Raw genomic sequence first — 24,217 nt, forward strand, 5'->3', positions numbered from 1 at the left:
TCTAATCCTTCTCTCTATCCTCAACTTTAATCCACCCACCTCCCTTTTTAGACACGCACAGAGTTTTAGGGCTGGGCCTTCTGGATATTCTTGAACTAGAGGTGGAACTAGATTCTTTGTTGCCTCCGCTCACCTGGCCCTGGCAGCCACTGATGCCACTTAATGTCCTCAGGCTAGAGACCCAAGTTCGGCTGGCTCCCTGCCACATCCCACACACAGTAGCAGACAAGGCTGGTACAGGCCTCCTCATTTTGTCCTCAGCCTGACCTCCGGTTTGGGCCCAGACAAGATTTTCCTCTCGATATTTAGACTTTTCAGGAAAAAAGGCCTGCACAAAGCCAGGCTCACAAAGGATAGGGGGAAGGGGGACTCTGAAGACCTTGGGGATTCCCTCCACATTCCATAGAAGTTGGGAAATTTGGGTGAGGGTCAATCTATGGAAAACAGGTATCATCTCAGAGAAGAAAAGTGAAAGCAATCCTGGAAGGGGAGCCCGGGGCTCTGTATTCCAAATTGGCCTATGTCGCAGGCCGGCTGGGTAACTGTGGGGAGGGGCTTTCCCTACTCGGGGCAGCAGAGGGCCCGTCGGTAACGGGTGGAAGTTGGCCTCTATGGTCTTAGGGGCACCGGTGTGCCAGAGAGGCGGACGAAGTTAGGGCGCAGGCGCTGCAGCTGGCTTTCCTGGCAGGTGAGTCCCTCCTCTGGGTGGCCTGGCGGCGCGATCCGCAGGGCCTTGTCTCTACGACTAAGGAAGGGCCGGCGGAGGTGCTAAGGGTTTCTGCAGTCTCCCCAGGTTCCTCAACCTCTCTGCCTCGTTACTCCCCGCCGGCCTCTAGCTCAGGAATAAACGGCCTGCTGGCGGCCAGGGCACACGTGAATGCACAGCGGCCACGGAAGTGGCAGTGCGTGAAAACCGAAACCGAGCTCCAGGGATCCGGCGAGCCCCATCCGGACAGGACCGGCTCCTTGAAGCCACGGTGCAGCCACGCCACTACCAGCCCGGCATGGGGGCGGGAGTGGGGAGCCCCAGCCAGTGGTTCCGCACCCTCTCCGCCCCCTGCCAACACCACGCCTGCACTTATTTGCATTTAAAGAGAAACGCACCAAGGAAAACAGTGGGCGGGCCGGGGCACGCCTTCCCACCATAGCGATTGGACCATACGCCTGCCAATCAAGACGCAGATGCCCCACCCGGTGGCCTTGGAGTACTGGGGGAGGGGGTATGGGGGAGCTACCCAAAGCCTGGGGAAGGGGAGTCAGTGCTGGAGGTGACTGGAGCCGCGGCGGCGGCGGCAGCAGCTGCGGTGGCGGCGCTCTCAGCTGCGGCAGCCGAGGCTGCAGCCCGGCCCAGGGCGGCTCAGCGGACAATAACCAGGCTAGGAACCTGACCTGGCCGGGTAAGCGTTGCGTACAGCCAGGAGCCTCCGCCTGCCCGCGGTCGGGTGCATTCCCGCGTGCTCTGCTCCTACGAACTGGAGAAGGGCGCTAAGGACTGGGCGGGTCGGAGTCCCGGTCGCTCGCCCTTCTCCTTTGGAACCCGCTTTGCGGAGTGTCCGGTGGAGAGGCCGAGCGGCCTTGAGTCCCCTGGGCACAAGCGACCACGGCTGGGGAGAGAGGGGAGGTTGGGGAGGGAGGGTAGGAAGGCAGGCTAGCCTGGGCCATGCCTCCCGGCTTTCGGGGGGGCGGGGATGGGCCCGCACGTGCTGTCGCACAGTCCCGGGAAGGGCGCCGCCAGCCAGCACCCCAAGCCATGCATTTGTAGGCCGGGAGCTCTGCAGCTTTGTTATAGCACATTTGCTGGAACAGCTGTGTAACGCGGGTACCGCTCACCCCTCACCCTGGCTGCCGCCCCTCCCCTCCCCTGTGCATCTCCAGCCTCTCTCTCCTTTCTGCGGACTCAAGCTGGCGTGCTGGCTTGGGCCCGACGGAAACCGGCTTTGGCGTGGATTAGGACATCCACAGACTGCCCCCTCCCCAGAGGAGCTCAGTTGGGCCTGTGGGCTGAGCTCAGTCGCACACTTCCCTTCAGAACCTTGGCCTTGCGGCCCCAACTAGCCGCGCCCCTCCTCCTGGGCCTCCCGGCGCATCTGGCGCCCGCCCCCGCGGTCGGGCAGGCTGGCTGGCAGCCGGGCTCTTGCTGGTCCTTGGGTTAGAGCAGCGGCGCAAGCTAGTCCTTGAGTTAGAGCTGCAAGGCCGCTTTGTCTCCCGCCTCGCCTCACCTCCTTTTCCCTTGGAGGATACTGGCCGCGTTTTTCTCTCCAGCCTCCCGTTTAAAAATAGCGATAGGCACGGTGTTTGGGGGGCATTTCCTTGCCTGAGGCCGAAGGAGCCCTCATTGTAGTACGGAACGTATCATACCGTCTCTGTGTGTACAGGAGAGCTATCGAGGTGGCTAACCCCTCCAACTTCGCAGTTACTTAACATACCCAGCCCTCTAGGCCACTGTCATTGTCTCCTGGAGACACTTCTGACACTGGTGACCGCCCGAACGCTGGACTTTGCTTGGCTCCCCCAGTGGTGAGGGGCTGCGTCCGCTACATGCGTCACAGCCCAAGCGCCTAGGCAGCAGCTGGACTGGTCCCTCAGAGCTGGTCTCCGTTTGGCCAGGCTCCTCTTGGCAAGGGCTGCGGGGTCAAGGCGAGCCTTGTTCAACACACAAATATCTCTCTCTGCGGCTCTGCCTGCCTGCCTGCTGCAGCGGCGTGGGCATGGGCAAGGCGGAGGGCACTGCACTGTTGGACTGCCTGCCCCACCAGGATTCCAGCAGAGCCCCCTCCCCCAGTGCGGCTCCCCTCATTCGGCCCCACCCACTGCACAGTCACTGCACCACGGTGCACCTCTGGCAGTGGGCTCTCTAGGCCTTTTTGAGGAATAGGACAGAGAAAGCCACTGAGGGACTTGGTAGGCTCTTCTTGGACCTTTGATTAATCTCTGGTGTGGAGAGTCCTGCGGGCTGCAGGGCCCAAGCAAACCTTGGGCACTTTGAGGAGGGGCAATGAGACCCAGTAAATTCCTCACTTGGAGGAAGGCTAGCTCTGGATCTTTATGACAGGAGCCAGGACCACAGATATCACACTACAGTCACCTCCTCCCACCTTGATTAGGCCCCAACACAAAACTCTACTTGCAGCTGGGCATCTCTAGCCCAGGGCTGGACCTGCCCTCTGCCTTGTCTTAGGCCAACAGGCACCTAATGTATCTGCTCTATGTAACTCCCTTGCCCACACCCAAACCCACTCAGCCTACACCTGTCCAAATCTTCTTCCTTCTCAGACCCCAGTTCTGGGCCTACCTTTTCCTTGGTGCCTTTCCTGCCTGGCTCTTGCCCACCCATGATGACTTCTTTCTTCTTGGAACTCCTCCAGGGCTGCCTCCTTCTCCTGGGCATATTCAGGCTTAAATTATAATAGGATGCAGACTATAATTAAGTTGGCCTGCCTCTGTTTTGTCTGATATCATGGATGTCTGGGTTCTCTCAGAACCCTTTGGAGGAGTAAATAAAACCTGGACCTCAGCCACAACCCTCTCAAAGCCAAGCAGTGCAGAGCAGTTAACGATTGTTCCGGAAGGGCTTGCTTTCTTTGTAGAGTTTTCGAGTAGACCTTTACCTTTCCAACTTGTGCTTGTCCTGATTCATATGAAAGTGACTAGAGAAATGGTAGTCAAGGCTCAGATATGTATTGTATTGAGTGTGCCTAATGAGGATGGATTAGAAGGGGGATGATTGCAACTACAAGAAAAAAAAAAAATAATGATATATCCTCCCCCAACAACAGGCTCAGGATTTGGAATGCTCAGATCCCAGACCACGCATATCTTTGGTTGCTGATTCATGAGCCTAGAGACAAACTATGTGAAGAGAGATGAAAGATCTGTATAAGCAGGGGGATCATCCTTGGAAGCTGCCAGAAAGTAGAGGGGTTTGGTAGGCAAAGGGTAAGCAGACCCAGGAATGGGAGGAGAGAAAGCGATTGACAGGCAGGGTGAGGGGAGTGAATGAGTCTATTCTGGTTGAGATGGTGTGGCTCAGAGGTAGAGAAGAGGTTGAGGCTCAGTGATGGGGTTTCCCAGATGACAGGCTGTGGAATGGGAATCTGATCCTTTTAGGGGAAGGGGGCATCAAAGAGTAGGGAATTGGCAGAGAGTTGCTATTTTTGTATATAAATATGCTGTAATACAAACAAGATTTTTGAATGAGTGTTAGAATGGGGTCTTAGAAAGGGATCAGAAGCATGCTGCAAAGTCAGCCAGTTAAGAGGCCACCTTTGGATCTGGAAGTAGAGCTGTGGGCAGGCTACCTCCAAAGGAAAGTTTTACTATGTCAGCCTCCCTTTGGCATTGCAGGGGAAAGGACAGGAAGAGGTGGGAAGTGGGGCCTAAATACCAACATGGTTGGGACCGAGAAGTGTTCCCCAGGCCTCTGCTGAACACCTTCCTCTCAGATAGGCAGTCCTTGGGGAGCACCAGTTTGAACTGCTATGCTTACAGATGAGAATCCTGAGCCTTGGAAAGCATCAGGGGCTTGCTTAAGGTCACACAGCTATTTAAGGATAGGCTCCTGCTTCCTGTGCAGTGGCTCTTTCCACTGTGTCCCATGGAACCAGCAGCTTCCAATCAATGCAGATTTCATTAACCATCCCCTTCATCTTACCTCCCTCGTTCCCGAAGAGGAAATGGGGACTGAGTTAACTTGGGAGCTTCATAAGGGGAACCTTTCACTCGTTTCATGTCTCTTTTGCCTCTTGGTCTTGGTCTACAGCTTTGCCAGGACTGAACATTTCAAAAGGAGAGGAGGTAGTTGGAAGAATTTGGCAGTCTGATGATCCCCTCCTAGTATAGTGGAGGTGTTAAAAATTCCTTAAGGGCCAGGCATGGTGGCTCACACTTGCAATTCCAGTACTTTGGGAGGCCTAGCCGGGTGGATCACTTGACCCCAGGAGTTCGAGACCAGCCCTGGCAACATGGCAAAACCTCATCTCTACAAAAAATACAAAAAATTAACCGGGTGTGGTGGTGTGCACCTGTAGTCCCAGCTACATGGAAGGCTGAGGCAGGAGGATCTCTTGGGCCCGAGACATCAAGGCTGCAATGAGCCGTGGTCACGCCACTGCACTCCAGACTGGGCAGCAGAGCAAGACTATGTCTCAAAGAAGCAAAATTCCCTCAAGAACTGTTACGTCTCCACTCGTAGACAGTGTGTATGGGAGAAACAACCCTGTTCCACTAGGAAACAGCAGCAAGCCTGGCAGGTAGAACCAAGAGGGAGAAGGGGTTTCCAGCCCCCTTGCTTAACAGATAGGCTATCTGAGGCTAGAAGAATGTCCAACGTTATTTCAATTTCCCTACCTGAATCCTGTCTGGGAAGATACAGTGTGAGTGATAAAGGGTTAAGCCCCTGAGGCAACATTTCATAGCCTTTCTGTGTCACTCATTCCTGGGTCACCTGCCTCATTGCCCAGTTCTTCTCAGGGCTAATCTGAGCCTGTCATGCTGTAGTTAAACCTTGCATGTGTGTGTGTGTGTGTGTGTGTGTTGGGGGAAGGAGCTGCGAATAGCTGGCCTCCATTGCTCTTCTGCTTAACAATGTATTGGAGATTTCATAGGCATTAAACTCTCTCTCCACCCCCCAACTTCTGTTCTCTGAATTAAATAATATCAGAGTCTTTCGTCTCCTCTGCTTTGTCTTAATTTTCAAACCTGTGCATGTGTAAGTGTTATTTCTAGCAAAGGCAGGCAGGGAAATCAGAACCACTACAGAGGTACAGGTGCTAGCCCAGTAAGAGTACGTTGCTCCCTCCACCTCCCCTTTTGGAATCAGGGGAAAATATGAACAATGGAGAAATGACCTGAGGGGCTTGATGTGGTCATAGGCAGGCATACTGGTGCTGCAGTGGCCTTTGTGACCCTTTGATCTGCATTTTGAAATAGAGATTTCACTGCTGGAGCAGGGTTGTTTCTCCCATACACACTGTCTACGAGTGGAGATGTAACAGTTCTTGAGGGAATTTTGTTTCTTTGAGACATGGTCTTGCTCTGCGGCCCAGTCTGGAGTGCAGTGGCGTGGCCACGGCTCATTGCAGCCTTGATATCTGGGGCCCGAGATCCTCCTGCCTCAGCCTTCCATGTAGCTGGGACTATAGGTGCACACCACCACACCCGGTTAATTTTTTATATTTTTTGTAGAGATGAAGTTTTGCCATGTTGCCAGGGCTGGTCTCGAACTCCTGGGGTTAAGTGATCCACCTGGCTAGGCCTCCCAAAGTGCCAGAATTGCAGGTGTGAGCCACCATGCCTGGCCCTTAAGGAATTTTAACACCTCCACTATACTAGGAGGGGATCATTAGACTGCCAAATTCTTCCAACTACCTCCTCTCCTTTTGAAATGTTCAGTCCTGGCAAAGCTGCAGACCAAGACCAAGAGGCAAAAGAGACATGAAACGAGTGAAAGGTTCCCCTTATGAAGCTCCCAAGTTTCATCTCCTACAGTTTTTCCCCCTGCTGGGCTTCCAAGTGGATACTAATCCTCCATCCCTAGTGAGCATGCCTCAAGCCTCCCTCTCCAACTGCTCAGTCCTTCTTGCTGGGGGCTGTGGCTCTTTTCAGGGGAATGAGGAATGGCATGACCAGTTCTGGGCCCCCTCCTTTCTGGATATGTTGGAAATATTCACAGGCCAGACTCAGTGCATTTTGAAAGAGCAAAATGTTGAGGTGTGGTGCAAGGAGTGAGGCTGGGCCACAGTGCACCTCTGTCCTGAAGTGGTGAACTAGGTCCAACCAGCTAGGTAACCAGGCCTACCAGTAAGACCGAGGACCCCCAAAGCCAATCTAGTGCCCCCTGCTATGCCTTCTGACTCAGCAGCCATTAGAAAACTGGGCACAGGACCACTCCTCCCCCAGCCTCTCAGGGCAACCTGGAGCAAGCAGACTGCCTGGTCTAATCTCCCGTTTCTAGATGAAGAAACTGAGGTCCAGAATAGGGAAAGGATTTGCTCAAGTTTACTCAGAAGTCCAAAGCTCCTGGTCCCCAATTCAGTTCCAGAGTTCTTCCTCAAATTACACTCTCCTAGTCCCCTCCCAAGCCTCAGTTTCCTCACTTGGCCTCTCATACAGGGCATGGTTAGTAGAAGGGAGTGGACACATAGGAAAGTCAGAGGTATCTGTTGTTCACTTGACCCAGCTGCTCCTCTGTAGGCTTTCCTTGGCTGCTCTGTCACATCTGCTTCTCTGGAGTTAACTCCTCTCCTGTTCTTCATTTGAACAGAGGTTGGGGAAGGGTTGGCGCCTGTCTGATCTCACTCTAGCTGGGCTAGTACTGACTTAGTGGAAGCCTATGCAGGCAGGCATGGTACCCACTTCAGATACACTTCTCTCTAAGAAAGTTTGGGAGCCTGAGATGGGAGTGGCAAGTAAGTGGCTCCCAAAGCCCCTGTCATTCAAGGCAAGCTGGGCAGGGAGGGGACCTCAAGAGCCTGAGGACAAACCTGGGGCACTGAGAGGACTCACCAGGAAAGCCCATTTCTAGGGAGAGGTGGTATCTGGGTGACCACATCTCCCAGACTGGGCAAACCTCTGTGTATTTGGAGCTGGGGCCAAGAGGCAGAGAAACAAGGCTGAGAAACTTGCAAGGGGCACTCAGGGAGAGCAAGCCTTGAACGTCAGACATAGGGGTTTGGCCCTTATCCTATAGGCAGTGCAGAATAATTTGGTAAGTGGAGGAGTGATGTGCTGAAATAGGAGTTGTAAGAAAATGAACCTGGCAACAATGTACAGGATGAATGAGATGGGAGAGGGGAGCCAGGGGGTGTTGCGACAGGGAGGGACTAGAGGGAGCTCAGCTAAGAGGCTTGTGTCATCTTCGGAGAATGTGGAGTGGCAATTGAGGAGCTGGAGGGGAAAAGGTGCCTGCAAGTGGCCTCATCACAAGAGCCCTTTATTGAATATCTGCTTAGTATGTAGTTACCAGTTTGCTTTTACATTGGTCATCTCTAATCCTTACCACAATCCTGCATGGTACATAGCATTTTCTTCATTTTGCCGATAAGGCATTTGAGTGTCAGAGAGGTTAGGTCACTTTCTCAAACCACACAGCCTATAGAAGGTGAGACTGGCATTCCAGTTCCGGACCAAGAAACTTCAGCCGAATTAGAATTCAGTTGAATCAGCATTGTTTGAGCTCTTGCTATGTGCTAGGTGTAGTGACTGTAAGATGAAGGAGGGTCCATTTGAGAGAGATGAATGAACAGACCAAAGCCTGTCAGGATGAATTACACAAAGCTCAGTATGTGAACAAGTCAGTTGAGGGGGGCTGGTGGGGGAATAGGGACAGGAGAGAGAAGTCCCAGTTTGGGGTCTTGCTGAATCTGGAGTTGGTGAGATGCCCCCTGGGCAGGAGGTGCCCCTCAGCAGGAAGGCTGCAAATTAGGGGAGGAGTGAATGAAGGGGTAGCTGAGGGGGCTCTGCCAGCTGCCTCTACAACTCCATCAGAGGGTACCAAGCCAAGCAGCCCTTCCTTCAGGCTCTGACCAAATAGCTTTGAGAGCAGTACTTGGCTATGGGTGTTAGAAATGGATCATTCAAGTTCCAGATGATCTGATAAATCACTTTCTTTAAATAGCTCAAATTCTGCATCTTTGTCCATGTTGGCAGGTTTCTGGTTTTTGGGCCACTCAAACCTATCTCTTAAGGAAAAGGGGAGTAGAGTGACATGTCCTGTAGTTTGAGAGGAGTGGTGGTAGGGTTGCTGATGAGGAGAGCAGCCACAGGCTGGGTTGTTGGCCCCTAGATTCTAATGTCACCAGGTTTTCTAGAATGTGTTTGGTAGGATCCAAACAGTGGCAACCAGTGAGGACTGGAAATGTGGCAAAGAAGGCTTAGCAGGGCTGGTACAGAGGTGGGATGGGAGTGGGAGATTATAGTTCTTGCTGGTGTGAGGGGAACCCTTGCAGTTCTCTTGCTCAGTCTTCCTCCTTTGATTGGTAGCCTGCACGGTGCAGCAGAATGGCATGAAATTGAGACTCAACAGTCCTGGGAGCTAGTGTGGCTCTGTCACCATTTCACTATGTGACCTTGGACAAGTCTTTTCCCAACTCTAGGCACAGTTTCCTTCTCTGTGACAAGGAGTTGCCATCCCCCACCAGGCCTGATTAATGGGGTGGCTGAGGAGGGCAAAAGCGGGGTGTGGGAGTAGGAAGTGCTTTGTAAAGTGGTAAATACCCTGAGAGTGAAGAATATCTGTTGATTTGCATTTCCTTTGATGTTGGTACTTTTAGCTGAGTTTGACCTGGGCTAGAGAACCTGGCTAATTGAAAGTCCCACATAATCCTGGGCTGCTAGCCAGTAGCTAGCTGACTCTTTTAGGTTCCTAAGTATCGAAAGTTGGCTAAATGAGCAAGTAAAGCCTCCTATGACATGACCATACAGTTATCCTCATTTACCATTTGCCATTTGGGGAAACTGAGCCCCAAGGAAGTTTGGTGACTTACCCACAGAGCCCTAGGGAGCACCCTACTGAACCTGAGATGATTTTACTTCTAGAAATTGTTCTACCATAGTTTGAATAAAATATGAATAAAAGTTAGTTACTATAATGTTTTGAGCTTCTGCTATGTAATGCACTTGATTTGGTACATTATGTGGGTTGGTTTTACTTCTTACAATAGCCTTAAGAGGTAGGCACTCTCAGTGGCCTCATTTTGCAGTTAAGGAAACTGAGGCATAAACATGGGAAAAAAAACTTTCTGGATTTCCCCTAGCTGGGCAGAGTTGATTCCAGCGCAGAACTGGCCAGCTCTCTGGAGGGCCATCCTCACCATTTTTTCTTTAACCAACCCTCCCCAACATACAGAAGGGCAGGTGGGCCTGAAGTGGGCTTGCTTTCAGGAAGACTGCTTGGAACAGGCCTGAGGAACTATGGCTGGTCAAGGCCATGTCTCTGGAGCTACTGCATAAATCCACATGCTTCTGTTTCTTCCCCAATTCAGCCCTCTCTAAGTTGGCCAAGCTGGCCTCAGGAAGCTGATTTGGAGCAGAATGTGCAAGGCTCATGTTGCAGCTGTCCCTTCTCCTTGAGAAGGGTCTCTAGGGCGGGTATGTGGTTGGCTTCCTGCCTATGTTTTAAGTGGAGAGGAGAAGGAAGAAGCTCTTCCTTTGTAGCCAGCCTTCCACTGGCCCCAGAGTGGCCTAAATCTGGCTCAGGGAGCTGGAATGGCCCCAGCACTTTCTACCACAGTCTGCTTTCTGCCATGATAGCAGCAACTGCAGCAGGCAGCCCCTGCAAGGGACCACAGAGTGGCTTGGGAGGGTTCTCTTAACCCCTAACCCACCTGAAACTCAGCCACACTGGTTAAGGAACATGAGAGTTGTGGGGCCCTGCATTTGGCAGTGTCACTTTCTTGGCAGGACCCCCAGGGAAAGCCAGTCCCAGCCTAGGGGATCTGCAGAGTCTGTCCTTTGCTGTCTCCTTTACTTTCTGCTCCACCTGACTCTCCTGGTGAACTCTTGTGGTCCTAAGTAAAGGCAGCATAACCCATTGAGGAAGGATAGCTTTGGCACCTGTTTGGATAGCAAAGAGGATGCAGAAGAGGCCTAGGGCAGAGGTAGCTAGGTGGGGCTAGGCTAGGGAGCTACCAGCTAGACCCTGCTACCTTCCTTCCCAGTGTTCTGGGTGACATAGGCAGAGACACTGTGAATGGCTGTAGGGGTACACGGCTCTGGGAGAGAGAATGCAGAGTACTAGTTTAAGGCTGGTACCTGCCAGCAAAGATGACCCTGGACTTGGTTAGGAGAAGGGCCTGAACTGGAGGGAGAGAAACTCCATCCCAGGGACACCCTGCCTAATTCATCTATCTCCCCCAACACACACAAAGGACTTTTCAAACCTCTTAGCAGAGGAGTTTGTGTAGATACACACACCTCTTTAAAATCCCCTCATATCTGTCTCCCTCTCAGCGTGGACCAAGGCTGCAAGTCCCTGAGCTTGCCACAGTGAGTGAATAGCTTTCCCAAATGAACAGCCTTTAACAGATGGTCAGTTGCTTCCTAAGAAACTGGGATCTGACCTAGAAGGAGTAATAATAACAGTAATGATAGTCTTTCTCATTTGCACTGTACTATACAGTTTATGAAGTGCTTTTTTTGTGCCTATTATCACATCAAATCGTCACACCACTGTAGTGGGCAGGTAGAAGGATAGGTAGAGGAGCTGTTTTGATCTCAAAATAGCTCACAAGTACCTGAGTTTCAGCAGGCTACATTGGCACATTCAGGGTCCCTTGGCAGATGGGAGGCTGACATGGCCTGGACCCCAGCCCTGTGGTCCATGGCTCCTTCCACAACAAACTGCAGCTCCCTGTGGCAGGAAAGGGGACAATACAGAGAGAGGTGGGTGGGCTGGCCTCTACCCCACAGAGCATAGGAGCAAGGGCAAGGGAAAGCCCAAAGAGACTGTCCTCCAACTGGGGCATCAAGGCTCCGAAAAGCAGCCTTCTTTGTGATTCAATTTGCCTAATCACTCTGTTCCCAGGAACTCCAGCCCCAAACCCAGCAGGACAAGTCAGCCTGTGATTCACAAGGATGTCTAGGTCCGTAAAGTTTTTCACTTGACTCTGAGATTTTCCTTGAGGCCCAGCCTTACTGCCCGAGAAGTGTCTTTCTCCCTTTCACATTTATCTTTGAATATGTTTACAAGGTATAAAGAATGATACTCCACCAACCAGCTTAAGAAATAACGGGCTATTCTTTAAGGCAGCAGTCCCCAACCTTTTTGGAACCAGGGACCTGTTTCATGGAAGACAGGTTTTCCACGGATGGAGAGGGGGAAGGTTTTGGGATAAAACTGTTCCATCTCAGATCATCAGGCATTTGTTAGATTCTCATAAGGAGAGTGCAACCTAGATCCTTGCATGTGCAGTTTGCAATAGGGTTCACGCTGCTATGAGAATCTGCCTCTACTGATCTGACAGAAGGCAGAGCTCAGGTAATGCTCACCTCGCTCTCCTGCCTGCTAGTCACTTCCTGTTGTGTGGTCCAGTTTCTAACAGACTGTTACATGTAGGACTCTCCCTGTTAGCCTAGGAGCTCCCTAGAAGCAAAGGCTGGGAGTTCGCCCTTCTTGGCCTGCCCTGCAGCACTGAATTCCAGAGAGGAATAGAATTTCACAAACAACTCCAGTACTGCCACCCCAACTCCCCTATCCCCAACACCGTGACGATAACCTTACCAGTAATTTTAAGGCTGAGGTAAAAATGTGCTGTGGAAAGTGGGGCATTCAGACATGATAGGACTCCTATTCTCACCAGACCCAGGGGCAGAAAACTGGGTGATTGTGTGTTTAGGTATGATTGTGTGTGTATTTGGAGGTGGGAGGGGGCGCTGTCTATTGTGGGACTATCAGTTGCAGGGCTGAGTTGGAATAGTGTGATGTCAAAATATGTCACAGAAAAATCTCTAACCTGAGCAAATGGCAATGCAGATCTCTGCGGAGAGAGGTTCAAATGAACTTTCCTTTTCACCTGCTCTTTTCTTTTCTGGATAACCAGCTGTTATCTTCCTCCAGTTTTAATATTCAGTTATGTAGAGTGTTCTTTATCACACTGATGATTCAAGTGTCAAGCCAAGCAAGGCAGCAGGCACAAAATTAATGTTTGCCAGACAGAAGCAGGAGCTCCAAGGCTAGAGTGTAGCTGCCAGCCTCTTTCCACACTCATTGCTGGTCCACAGTCTTCCACTTCAGGTGAATGTGTGAATCTTATTACTGTGGCAAGCAATCACAGGCCTGGTGTACTGTCCAGCTGTTCCTGTACCAAGGGTGCTTGCTTCTCTTCCCCTCTCTTCCTCTTCCTTCCCTCCCCTTCCCCTTCCCCTCTCTCCTCTCCTCCCAGATCCCCCATCTGCTGGTGCCACTCTACAGAGAGGGGACACACTGGTGAGGGACTTCCCAGGGAGGGGTCATTGGGTTTTAGCAGGCTGGTCACTGAGCTAGCCGATGACCAGAGGTGCAGAGGTATATTGTGGTGGGTAGTGGCTAGGTCTTGTTTTTATTCCATCTTTGTTGATATTTGGGCATTTGGAGGATTGAGAGTCTTAACCAGAAGGGTGTGGCTTGCACCAGATTTATTTATTTAAAAAGTTATTGGGAACCTATCTCACACACCAGGAATATGAATCACATAGGGCCTTCAAGAAGTTCCCTTCCTAGATAGGGAACTAGATGGGGACAAAAAATAATAAGAGGAGGAGAGTAGAGGAGAAACAGTCCACCTCATGGTTCTCAAGGGGAATTTGGGGTTCCATTGATGACCACATTAAAATATCTTCCCAACAGGACAGCCAATAGAGGGTCTGGCTTAGACCCACCCTCATATCACCTCTCTGAGGGAGAGATGTTGATAGGCCTCTTGGATGGCGAATATTGAAGCCCAGAGAGTACCTTTCTTGAGGCTCCCATTTCATTTTCTTAGCAGGTCCTAGATTGCAAACCTAGTTTTCAGATCTGTGAGGCTCCTGTTCTGAGATTCTGAAGCCTGAGCATGGTTCTGTAGGCAATTTAGGAAGCTATGGATGGGAGGTGAAACTTCAAGTCCACTTTTCAGTCTCAGATGAAATGTCAGTGAGAGCCCAGACTAATGTGAAACTGAAGCTTGACTCCAACAGAACCCTGTGAGGACTCAATAGACTTTTGCCAGATACTTTTCAAAAATTCTGTGATGTTGGAGCCAACATCCCTTTTTCTTTTCTTGTCTCTCCCTATCCTCATCCCCTTTGATAATTGATAATACCTCCCGCAACCAATAGCACCACTAGGCCTTTCACACAACTGCAGGTCCCCCTGCCAGTGGTCCCCTGAGCTTAGGATGGTCTGAAGGAAGTGGACCCAGCAAGAAGGTAGTGGGTGAAGGCTTCTTGTTGCTCAGTGTAGAGTTTTGCTGCCTTGGGGCCCAGAGGGAGCTGGCCCAGCAAGCCAAGCATATCGAGTGGATTAAGATTTGCCCCACATTTTCCCTTACTTTCTTTCTCGTTCCGCTCAAGCCTGATGTCCCGTGAAAGCAAACCCAGCCTGGATGCTTGCTCACTAGTATCTGTCTCTCTGTCTTTGTCTCTCCTATCTCCTCCAGACCGCACTGTGATGCTTCCTGACTGATAATGTTATAACAGTGCCTGGAAGCCTGAGGCTGAATTTCCAGCTGGACGTACCTCAGTTGTCCCCATCATCATGGAGACCCAAAAGGATGAAGCTGCTCAGGCCAAGGGAGCTGCAGCCTCTGGGAGTACCCATGAACAAACGACAGAAAAAGGAGCCAAGAACAAGGCAGCTAAGGCGATAGAAGGACCAACATCAGAGCCATCCTCATCCGGCCCAGGTAGGCTGAAGAAAACTGCCATGAAACTCTTTGGTGGCAAGAAGGGTATCTGTACTCTGCCTAGTTTCTTTGGAGGGGGACGGAGCAAAGGTTCTGGGAAAGGCAGCTCCAAGAAAGGTCTCAGCAAGAGCAAGACCCACGATGGCCTGAGTGAAGCAGCCCATGGCCCTGAAGATGTTGTCAGTGAAGGAACTGGCTTCTCCCTGCCTTTGCCTGAATTACCCTGCCGATTTCCCAGCTCTCAGAGTGCCCATGGGGCTTTGGAGACAGGCTCCAGATGTAAGACGTCTGTGGCTGGAGCCACAGAGAAAGCTGTGGCCGAGAAGGTTCCATCTATGCCCAAGCCAAAGAAAGGCCTAAAAGGCTTTTTTAGCAGTATCCGCCGTCACCGGAAGAGCAAGGTCACTGGGACTGAGCAAAGTGAGCCAGGGGCCAAGGGGCCTGAGAGGGTCAAAGCCAGGCCTCATGAGCATGTGAGCTCAGCCCCTCGGGTGCCCTGCCCTGAGGAGACCTTCCAAGCCCCTAGAAAGGAAAATGCTAACCCCCAAGATGCCCCTGGGCCAAAAGTTTATCCAACACCAGAGCCTTCTCCACTAACCACTGAGACAATGGCCTGTAAAGATCCAGAAAAACCCATGGAGGCCTGTGCCTCAGCACATGTGCAACCCAAACCTGCCCCTGAATCCAGTAGCCTAGAGGAACCCCATAGCCCAGAAACAGGGGAGAAGGTAGTAGCAGGAGAGGTAAACCCACCCAATGGCCCTGTGGGGGACCAGCTGAGCCTCTTGTTTGGGGATGTGACATCCCTGAAAAGCTTTGACTCATTGACAGGTTGTGGTGACATTATAGCAGAACAGGACATGGACAGTATGACAGACAGCATGGCCTCTGGGGGCCAGAGAGCAAACCGAGATGGGACCAAGCGAAGTTCCTGCCTGGTGACCTACCAAGGAGGTGGGGAGGAGATGGCCTTGCCAGATGATGACGAGGAGGAGGAAGAGGATGAAGAGGTAGAATTAGAGGAGGAAGAAGAGGAGGTTAAGGAGGAGGAAGAAGATGATGACTTAGAATATCTGTGGGCAACTGCTCAGATGTATCCAAGGCCCAATATGAACCTGGGCTACCATCCCACCACATCCCCAGGCCACCACAGCTACATGCTCCTTGACCCAGTTAGGTCTTATCCTGGCCTAGCCCCTGGGGAACTTTTGACTCCTCAGAGTGACCAGCAAGAATCCGCCCCCAATAGTGATGAAGGTTATTATGACTCCACCACACCTGGATTTGAGGATGATTCAGGTGAGGCCCTGGGGCTTGTCCGCAGGGATTGTCTACCCCGAGACAGTTACAGTGGAGATGCCCTATATGAGTTCTATGAGCCAGATGACAGCCTTGAGAACTCTCCACCTGGAGATGACTGCCTTTATGACCTCCATGGTCGAAGCTCTGAGATGTTTGACCCCTTCTTAAACTTTGAGCCCTTTTCTTCCTCCCGGCCACCTGGGGCAATGGAGACAGAGGAAGAACGGCTAGTGACCATCCAGAAACAGTTGTTGTATTGGGAGCTTCGGCGGGAGCAGCTTGAGGCCCAGGAGGCACGCGCCCGAGAAGCTCATGCCAGGGAGGCCCACACCAGGGAGGCCTATACTCGAGAGTCTCATGGCAGGGAAGCCTATGCCAGGGAGGTCCACACTTGGGAAGCTCGTGGCAGGGAGGCCAGAACCCGAGAAACCCAGGCCCGAGAGGCTCGTTCTAGAGAGACTCAAGTCCGAGAGGCCCAGGCCCGGCAGGAGAAGCCCGTCTTAGAGTATCAGATGAGGCCCTTAGGCCCATCAGTGATGGGCCTGGCAGCAGGGCTATCAGGGACCTCTCAGATTTCCCACCGGGGAATTACCTCAGCTTTTCCTACCACTGCAAGCAGCGAGCCAGACTGGAGGGACTTCCGTCCTCTTGAGAAGCGTTATGAAGGAACATGCTCCAAGAAAGATCAAAGTACCTGCCTAATGCAGCTCTTCCAGAGTGATGCCATGTTTGAGCCAGATATGCAAGAAGCAAATTTTGGAGGATCTCCCAGGAGGGCCTACCCTACTTATTCACCCCCTGAAGATCCAGAGGAAGAGGAGGTTGAGAAGGAAGGAAATGCCACTGTGAGTTTCTCACAGGCCCTGGTAGAGTTCACCAGCAATGGGAACCTCTTTTCCAGCATGTCCTGCAGCTCTGACTCTGACTCATCTTTCACTCAAAACCTCCCTGAGCTGCCTCCCATGGTGACCTTTGACATCGCTGATGTGGAACGGGATGGGGAAGGCAAGTGTGAAGAGAATCCTGAGTTCCACAATGATGAAGATCTTGCAGCCTCCTTGGAAGCCTTTGAGCTGGGCTACTATCACAAACATGCCTTCAACAACTACCATAGTCGATTCTACCAAGGCCTGCCCTGGGGTGTGAGCAGCCTCCCTCGATACTTGGGACTGCCTGGCCTGCACCCTCGACCTCCACCTGCTGCTATGGCCCTCAACAGGAGAAGCCGCTCTCTCGACACTGCAGAGACCCTGGAGATGGAGCTCTCCAATTCCCACTTGGCCCAGGGCTACCTGGAGTCTGATGAGCTGCAGGCCCAGCAGGAAGATTCAGATGAAGAAGACGAAGAGGAGGAAGAAGGAGAATGGAGCCGAGACAGTCCACTTTCCCTCTATACTGAACCCCCAGGGGCTTATGATTGGCCTGCTTGGGCTCCCTGCCCTATTCCAGTGGGGCCAGGTCCTGCCTGGGTAAGCCCTAACCAGTTGGACAGACCTTCCAGCCAGTCTCCATATGAGCAGGCAACCTGTTGCATACCTCCTATGACCACGTCAATGTCACTATCAGTGCCAGAGTCAAGGGCACCTGGGGAATCCGGGCCTCAGCTAGCTCGTCCCTCACACCTACACCTGCCCATGGGCCCTTGCTATAACCTCCAGCCACAGGCCTCCCAGAGTGTGAGGGCCAGGCCTCGAGATGTGCTGCTGCCTGTTGATGAGCCTAGTTGCTCTTCCAGTTCTGGAGGCTTCAGCCCCAGTCCTCTACCACAGGCCAAGCCTGTGGGCATCACCCATGGCATTCCTCAGCTGCCCAGGGTCCAGCCTGAGCACCCCCAGCCTCAGCTCACTCACTATGGACCTTCCAGCCTTGACCTGTCAAAGGAGAGGTCCGAGCAAGGTGCCTCTCTTGCCACCAGCTACTCCTCCACTGCCGTGAATGGAAACCTAGCCAAGTAGTTATCATCAGTTCTGGAGTAGAGGCACGGGGCCTGAGCATGTGAATGGGGATCAGGGGTTGGGCAGAGGGGTGGGGGGGTGGGGGTTGCTGTTTAACTTGAAAACCCTTTGGGCCAAGGAAAACTCCTATGAGTTTTCACCTTGGTTTTCCCACTTCCCTCTTCTGCCATCTATGGCCACGTTCAACTCAAGTGCATCTGCCCAGGGAGGCTGCTGCTGCTACTGCACTCCAGTTTTTGCTTTTGAGGTTTCTTCTTGTGACCCCATGCTGGGTTTGGGATGCTGTAATTTTGTGCCTATTCCAGTTGCCAAGTTAGTGATTATATATATATGTATATATATACACACACACACACACATATATATATATATATATGTATATACAGACACACACACACACGCACACACATATTTAGCATGCATCCTTGACACAGGCTAAACCTTTAGCGCTCCCTTCCCGTTTCCCCCAGTGAATGATGAACCACTGATTAGCAGCCAAGTCTGCATTGCCTCCCACTTGGGGAAGTGGGGCTTATTTGCTATTAGCAATGTGAAATTATGGTACAGATCCTCCCCACCCCTATTCCTTCTAGCCTTGGCATAGCTGCCATCATTATATCAGATGACTATAAGCTATTCATCCCAGCTAGCTGTCCTTAGGATCAAGTAGCATGTGTCTCACAGCCTATCACTGTGGACTTCGGCATCATGACCAGATGGGGGCCTTTTAACCTGTCCTGCCATAGCTTGGGTTAAAGACAAAAACGCTAATCCCCTTGATGGAGCGATAAAATTCATCCATTTGCAAACAGAAGACAAAACAAAGTTCTGTTGTGGACACTGCCATAGAGTCTTGAGCTCTGGAATGATAGGATTTTTTTCTTTCTTTCTTTTAAGCCTGTGACTACCTGAGTTGCAGAAACTTTTGAATTTTTGCTCTTTTTTCCTCTAAAGGAAGTTTTCATAATCTCATCACAAGGAACTTGGTATTTTAATTGAGATAAGGGAAGAGAAGCAACCTAAATTAGGCTTGACTATAGGGGCTGGGGTTTTTGTGGGGTGTAGGGGAAAGATAGAAAATGAGGGTCCTTTTATCACAGCCAGCAAGAGAGGGGATTTCAGACTTTGCAGAGCTTGAGGTATCTCAGTTTCTTAAGAGGGAAAACTACTCCCTTCTCAAGCCTCCCAACACAAAAAGTTCCTTAAGCCTTGCCCACCCCATCATTTGAACTCTGCAATAAGGCCCCAGCTTTGCACTCCCAAGACAGGATACCAAAGGCATCTCAGCTGCTGTTCTGGGCCCTTTAAAGAGCTTTTATCTTCCAATTAGCCAAGTCCTCAGCATCATCAAAGGACAGGGCTTCTTGGCAGTTGCAGCCCTTTATGGAATGAATGGCACCCTCCCTTCTCCTGCATCCATGCAGTTTTCATGTTAAACTAGGTTGGAAATACTGGTGGAGAAGAGCTTGCTGTCAGGAAGCCACTGGAACAGGCTAATCTTGCCAAGCCCAACCTCTCATTAGTCACCTATAGGAGAGGGTTCCTTTTACATGTCTTTATTGGAAATGGCATATGGAACATTTTTTGCTTGGCTGTGTTCACTCAAATTATGATTATTGCACCTCCACCCCCACATCCCACCGTCTCCATGCCTGTTGAGAGAAGAAGTCAACAGGGTTCTTGCCATTCCTGAGATACAGCATTTTAGCTTGGAAACAGATGCTGTTTGCCCTCTAAGTCAAGTTGACTTTGTGGGCAAACTGTTTCTTGGCCAGGGGATGTGTCCATGCTGGTCTTTGTCACCATTTCTCAGATTGGGGTTGGCCGTTACTCACAAATTATAGCAGACCTGGCTGGTAGAAGCTGCACCCCTGGAAGCACCACATGAATTTGCATGGCACTAACACCACCACTCAAGGGACCCAGACCAGCTCTTCAAGCTGACTTTGGCTACAGATACATTGTGAAGAAATGTGTCTATTGTGGAGCTGGAGAATGAAAGAGGGTGAGGAAGGCCCTCCTTACCCCAAGCACAGCATTCCAAGAGAGAAGTGCCCAAATTCCAACTTTCTGGCCTCTTACCAAAGCTGCTCTGGGACGGTGGGGCTGAAATTGGCCTGGCTGTTTGGCAGGAAGTAAACACTCACCAAATGCCTTTACAACAGGGAAAAACCCACCTCTTGCCTCTTCTTTCAGGGCAGCTTGAGCTCCTGTCTACATGTGGACTGTGCCAGCCACAGCAGGCAGTAGAGCCATCACCAGCCTCCAGACCCTGCTGGAGAAGGGCCACCAGCCTATCTGGGAAGAGAAAAAGGAGGTGGTCAACCTTTGGCTAAGGGCTGAGAGCTGCCCTCAGGGTTAGGAAGGCAGCATGAGGCATTGTCTCTGAGGGGCACTGGCATAGCCCTGACACATTTGATGGGCTTTGGAGGGTCACACACCACAGAGTAGGGCCTGGGGCTGAGTGAGAGTTCATGGTTTGGACAGCCTTGCTGCCTGCAAGTCCCTTCACTGCCCTAGCCAGCCCAGGGATAGGATCCTTACCACCTGAAGTGGGGCAGCCAAGATATGTGGCTGCAGAAGCAGGTTCCTTTGAATCTCTAGCGCTAAGCAGTTTATGGCTGAAATCCAACTGCAGCCTTGAGGAGGAAGGAAGACCTGTCTGGGCACCCATGGTGATGACAGCACAAGGTGACACTGGGAGAGCCAGCCAAGCTTCAGGCCTGTTTCCAAACACAGACCAGTGCTGACTTGGTTGGCAGCAAATACGCCCCAGACCACTAAAACTGTTGATATCATGTCCACACCTCCAAGACTATGACTAAATGAACACCATGTCTCCATTGCAAGGTCCTAGAATAACGCTTTTGGATGTGACTTTAAGAGAAAATGGGACTTAGTGAAAGCAGCTGCCTTCATCTTGTTACCCAGTAGGCCTAGTGCCAGACAGCTGTGATCCTGAGAATTCCCAGATGAGACTGATCCTTGGAGAACCAGTGAATGTGGATAGAGAAGGCTACCTAGTAGGCCCCTCCCAAGGCCAGGATGCCAGTTTCTTGGTGCTTTAGCGTCTCCAAGGAAGCACTGCCTTGGGGCCCAGTTCAAGCCAGCCTTACCTATCTGGCCTCAACTTGGGTACCAGGCCACAAGACTGCCCGGATAATGGGTTCAGTAAACACCCGTCTCTCTCCCTCCTTAGTCCTATGACAAGAAGGGAAGTAGCTTCACACACTCAGGAGGCTGGGTATGTACCCTTCATCCTGCTGCCAGCAGCTTTCCTTACCTGTGCCAGTGCCACCACCCCACCTGCCCTCAGCCCCCAGGCCCAGTTGCTAGAGGGAGGCATGGGGTTTAGCAGGGAGACTTCAAGTTTACCCATGTGTATGTTGCATTCAAGTTGTTTTTAATATATATATATATCAAAAGTCAATTATCTATTTTTATATTGTTTGCATTTTATATTCATGGAAAACAATGTTTATCAATTGTTCTTTTCTGATTTATTTTTAAGCGGTGCTGTTTACAGTTTTAAACAAAACAAAGATGACACAAAAATTGCTGCTGCTTGTGCAGAGGGCTGGCATCTCAACTGCCTAGGGCCCTCCCTCTTTCCCCTCTCCCTACGTTAGCTGTATCACACTGTCCATTCCCTCCCCTCATGACAGGGACAGCAGAAGATGCCCAGGTACTGAAGACAAACGCCAGGTGACTCAGGCGTGTGGGACCTGGTAGACAGCTTGTCATTTTCTGGCTTTATTTTATGTTTTTCTTTCTTTTGAACCCTCCTTCCCCATGTCTAGACCTTCTGAGAGTACTCATGTGCCTTTTTTTTTTTTTTTTCCTCTTTATGTTTTGTGCTTTTGTTTTGAAATCAGAGTGCCCATGTTGTGCTATTTGTCTTGTTGAGTTTCTCCAAAGGAGCATTTTGGGGACATTCTCCACCAAATGGGGAAGGCAGGCGGTTTCAACCATGTCCCCTTTCCCCGAGAAGCTGTGGGAGACAGATGACAATGATGCTTGCACTATCAGGAATTTACCATCTCGTTGAGGAAACCCTTGCATAGGACTTCCTAGGAGCTCAGTTGATTGTGACATTTGCCCAGAAGAGGCTTTGGGGAACTCCTTCACCCCTCTTGCTGCTTTGGGGGAATATCTTCCCCTACCACCATTCCCCCTCCCCTGCCCTGCTCCAGCTCACACATGGATGGTACTTTGGGGAACAGTGACTTTCAGGGTGATGGCTTGCTGGCCTGATCCCCAACTTTCCAATCCTATAGTCACTCCAAAGAAGAAAATCCACATGGTATGTATATGTGTGAGGGTTGGGTCTATCGAGAGGTGGGACTTTAATTATTGTTATTATTATTGGTGCTTATTTTTCCTGCTGTATATGGGGGTGGGGGTGGGGGAATAAAACAGGAATGTATATTTAGGTCATGTTAAATAAAATGGCTGGAGGAAGGAGGGAAGAAATTAGGAACTGCAGTACATCATCACCCCAGGTGTAAGAGTTATTTCTCTCCCAGTGCAGAAAGGGGAGTGTGGCCCCTGGCTGTACCTGAGCTTCCTCTTCTCCATCCCTGAGACATCACAGAATCACCTGGGTTCTGACCTCTCCACTTCTAGCTCTCACTGACATCTGGATATCTGGATGCACTGCCTGTTTGTAACAACATCTTTGCTGAATGCTAATAAACTTCTGGGTTCAAGAGGGAACCCCTCAGTCACTAATGTGCATTCTTGTGGTTTGTTCCACAGTAGTGTGCCTGTAACCCATGGTTGTTGAGATTGCCCTTGGAGAGAAATTGAGAAACCAAGGAGGTGGTGGGTGGAGGTGGAATGGGGAGAACCTAGCAGGGGAAACAGAAGCCAGGGCTGAAATTGAAAGTAGAGGAAATTGCAGTTTTTCATCCAAGCCATGCCTTACATCCCAGTCTGATGCCATATTGGTAAACTCTATCACACCTTCTATGCCCTAAGACCTGCCCCTGAAGTCCCTGTGCACTGCCAGGGGCTGGCTGGCACTTGTAAAATTAGCCTCAATTTCTGCAAGTATGCGATCTCCCTACCAGCCAGGAGACAAAGATGTGTACCTCCTGCTGATGGCTCAATCAAAAGGTTATGTCTAATGGTGGGACCAGCAGGCCAAGCTGCAGGAATGGCATCTTTTATCCAGGCCTATGGGCAGAGATGCTGGCCAGATAGCTGCCTGCCCCACCTATTCAGCTGTTGGGCTGGGTGGGGGAATGTGGCTTCTGCCACTTATTGCAGGGCATCTTATCCAGTGAGCATCAGTGGTATACCACAGCAACAATCAGTCACCTTGGGGACATGTGCTGATTTCCAGGCCTGTCCTAGCCTAGGTAGGAATCACTTGCCACTTTCTGTTACCACACAAATGCCTACTTGTGCCACCAACCAAGAGAAGGTGATTGTGCTCATGGCTTTGGTTTCTCTAATCCAGATTCTTACCCTTGGTCCCTGGCAAGCAAGGGCATCTGGCACCTGCTGTAGATGCATTCCTGAGTTCCCCCCAACTGCAATCTCTAAGCAAGCCACAGTTGCTTGAAAGTGCTGTGGGCAGTGCTGCCATGGATATAATTGAAGGGATCCTTAGGGCCCCTTCCCAGACCAACAAAGAAGCTTGGTGGCCCTCAGTATTTCATGAATCAAGCAAAGCCAATTAAAAGCAAATTAGCAAGACAAAAAAAAGAGAAACTTATGGGAGGGGAGTTGATATTTCATAGAAATTGGATTAACTCTCCTGGGCTGTCCAGGGAGGGAAGGAGCAGGCATGGTTACTAAAGGAACTTTTGGAGCAAGAACCTCTGGGAAAGTCCATAAAATCTCACTATATCCATTAGAAATTCATAGGGGTCCTGGAGTCTGAGAGGCCTGGGTTTCTGCCCAATTTTTGCCCCCATTTAATCAACTGGGCCATGGGCAAATCTCATCTTTGGCAAATCTTGGGCTAGATTTTACTTGACTAGTTCCCATATGTAAGTCAGAAGACTGGGCTACCTCAAATGACTCAGGATGTTTTCAACTGCCTAAGTGCAGGATTTCTCACCCTGATTCTGACTCAGGTGGCCTGGGAGGGAGTATTTATTGTTTTACCCACATGATGCTGGTGTGTTGAACCTGCTGGACAAGAGCTCTTCCTGTTCTGCCATGACAGATGGCTGCCTTTGCTGTGGTCCCCTGAGGAGTGCTTTGCAGTGCTTTTTGGGGTGGGGGGGCGGAGGGGTGGGTGGTGTTAATGGAGGTAATTTCTTAAGAATTTCCTTTTATCATCAAGAAATTCACTTTGGTCAGCTCCAGCACTGTTCTATGGCCTGCTTGAGGGCTGGGGTTGTGCCTAGCAAGTGGTCTGCCCTTGTTCCCAGTTAATGTTTAAAGCAGACGTAAATCCAACAGATAAGAGCTTTTTGTAAGCCTTTTGGAAACTGCTGTGGGCAAGCTGCTAGTTTTCCACTGCCCCACTCCCAAGGAGGTTGACTGGGCTGTGGGCCCTACTGATCATGTTCTTCCTTTACTTAACAACTCCTAGGCTTTAGCTGAGCTGCCTGGCTTCTGGGAGCCAAAACTAGCCAGTAAGAGCAA

At 51.0% G+C, this 24,217-nt stretch overlaps 1 protein-coding gene across 1 annotated transcript; it reads left to right on the forward strand.

Moving 5' to 3' along the window:
- The first annotated feature begins 1,240 nt into the window (after positions 1-1,240).
- Positions 1,241-22,341, forward strand: AMER1 (APC membrane recruitment protein 1). Its single transcript, XM_007991899.3, has 2 exons — positions 1,241-1,397; positions 14,112-22,341. Exon 2 carries the CDS (start codon positions 14,210-14,212, stop codon positions 17,612-17,614), a length of 3,405 nt encoding a protein of 1,134 aa, XP_007990090.1. The 5' UTR covers positions 1,241-1,397; positions 14,112-14,209; the 3' UTR covers positions 17,615-22,341.
- Positions 22,342-24,217: the final 1,876 nt, after the last annotated feature.

This window comes from Chlorocebus sabaeus, chromosome X, assembly GCF_047675955.1.
Source record: "Chlorocebus sabaeus isolate Y175 chromosome X, mChlSab1.0.hap1, whole genome shotgun sequence".
Classification (NCBI taxonomy): domain Eukaryota; kingdom Metazoa; phylum Chordata; class Mammalia; order Primates; family Cercopithecidae; genus Chlorocebus; species Chlorocebus sabaeus.

Coding starts and splice junctions, on each gene's coding strand:
- AMER1 (XM_007991899.3), top strand. CDS start 14,210: ATGGAGACCCAAAAGGATGAAGCTGCTCAGGCCAAGGGAGCTGCAGCC.